This window comes from Staurois parvus, unplaced genomic scaffold, assembly GCF_062004578.1.
Source record: "Staurois parvus isolate SC_StPar_1 unplaced genomic scaffold, SC_StPar_1.0 ptg000374l, whole genome shotgun sequence".
In the NCBI taxonomy this organism is placed as follows: Eukaryota; Metazoa; Chordata; class Amphibia; order Anura; family Ranidae; genus Staurois; species Staurois parvus.
The window spans coordinates 739,717-740,847 of record NW_028318170.1 but is presented as its reverse complement, the minus strand read 5'-3'; the positions used below and the strand labels follow the sequence as shown (position 1 = coordinate 740,847).

Below are 1,131 nucleotides of genomic sequence, written 5' to 3'. Positions count from 1 at the left end.
TCACCAATCTCTGGGCGGAGTTCTCACATCTCCCGATTCCCCCCACAAATCTTTATCCAACCTCTCCCTACACGATACCCCGGCATGGAGGGGCTCAGTGAAGGTGGTGATGAAGGTGTGGAGGTGTCGGATCGGGTCACACAGATCATAAAAGGAGATCCGCCCGGCCTCATAATCCAGATATATCCTGACTCTGGGACTGGGGGGATTGGGGGGTAAGGAGATCTTATTACTGTCATGTATCACCATATACTGATCACCTTCCCTGTACAAATCCCATGATTTATTATTATATCCAATCAGTGACTGCCATCCTCTCCTGTCTATACTGGGGTAACACATCCCGACTGTCCAGTCATCTGACCCCCCGACATCCACTTCCCAGTAATGTCTCCCTGAGGAGAAACTCCGACTGCTCAACACCTGAGGCCAATACTGAAATCTCTCTGGTGTTTCTGGACGATTCTGGTTTCTATCTGACCTGGATACAGTTTTCCTGTCATCTGATATATGTAGATCATTATGAGCTGTGTTTCCATCCAGTAATATGTCCTCAGCTCCCTGTATATAGAAGGATACATTTCCCTCTGTTATTATATCAGATAATGTGTGTAATGTGTGTGATATCCCAGCCAAGTCCAGCCCCCCTCCATCATGGAGGAGTTCCTCATGTCTCTCTCTGTCCTCATTATCTCCATCCTCAGTATCACACAAGTCACCTGTGTCTGATTCCTGTAGGACAGACAGTGGATCCGTCATGTTACACATCTCCTCAATGTCACGCATCTTCCTGGACAGCTCCTCCTTCTTTATTTCCAGATCCCGGATGAAGATGGAGACCCGCTCTGCCCTCCCGGAGATCTCCCTCAGGACTCTCTTCTCCAGGTCTTCCAGACGTCTCCTGAGATCTCTAAACAGGGCAGTGACTCTCTCGGTGTCACCAGCTTATTCTTCTTCTTCTACTTTCCTCCTGTGTTCCTGCAGACTCTGGACTCTTTCCTCCATCTCCCCTCTCTGTCTCAGTAGTTCCTGCAGAACATTCCTCAGTGTTTCCTTCTTCTTCTCAGAAGCCTCATCCAGCATCTCCACCTGGTGTCCTCGATGTTTTCCAGCCAAAGTACAGGACACACA

The 1,131-nt window shown here is 48.7% G+C and overlaps 1 protein-coding gene across 1 annotated transcript; it reads right to left on the bottom strand.

Annotated features, from left to right (window-relative positions):
• On the bottom strand, nucleotides 1–786 carry LOC149456144 (butyrophilin subfamily 2 member A2-like). The gene has a single exon (XM_089685367.1). It carries the CDS (start codon nucleotides 784–786, stop codon nucleotides 1–3), a length of 786 nt encoding a protein of 261 aa, XP_089541493.1.
• Nucleotides 787–1,131: the final 345 nt, after the last annotated feature.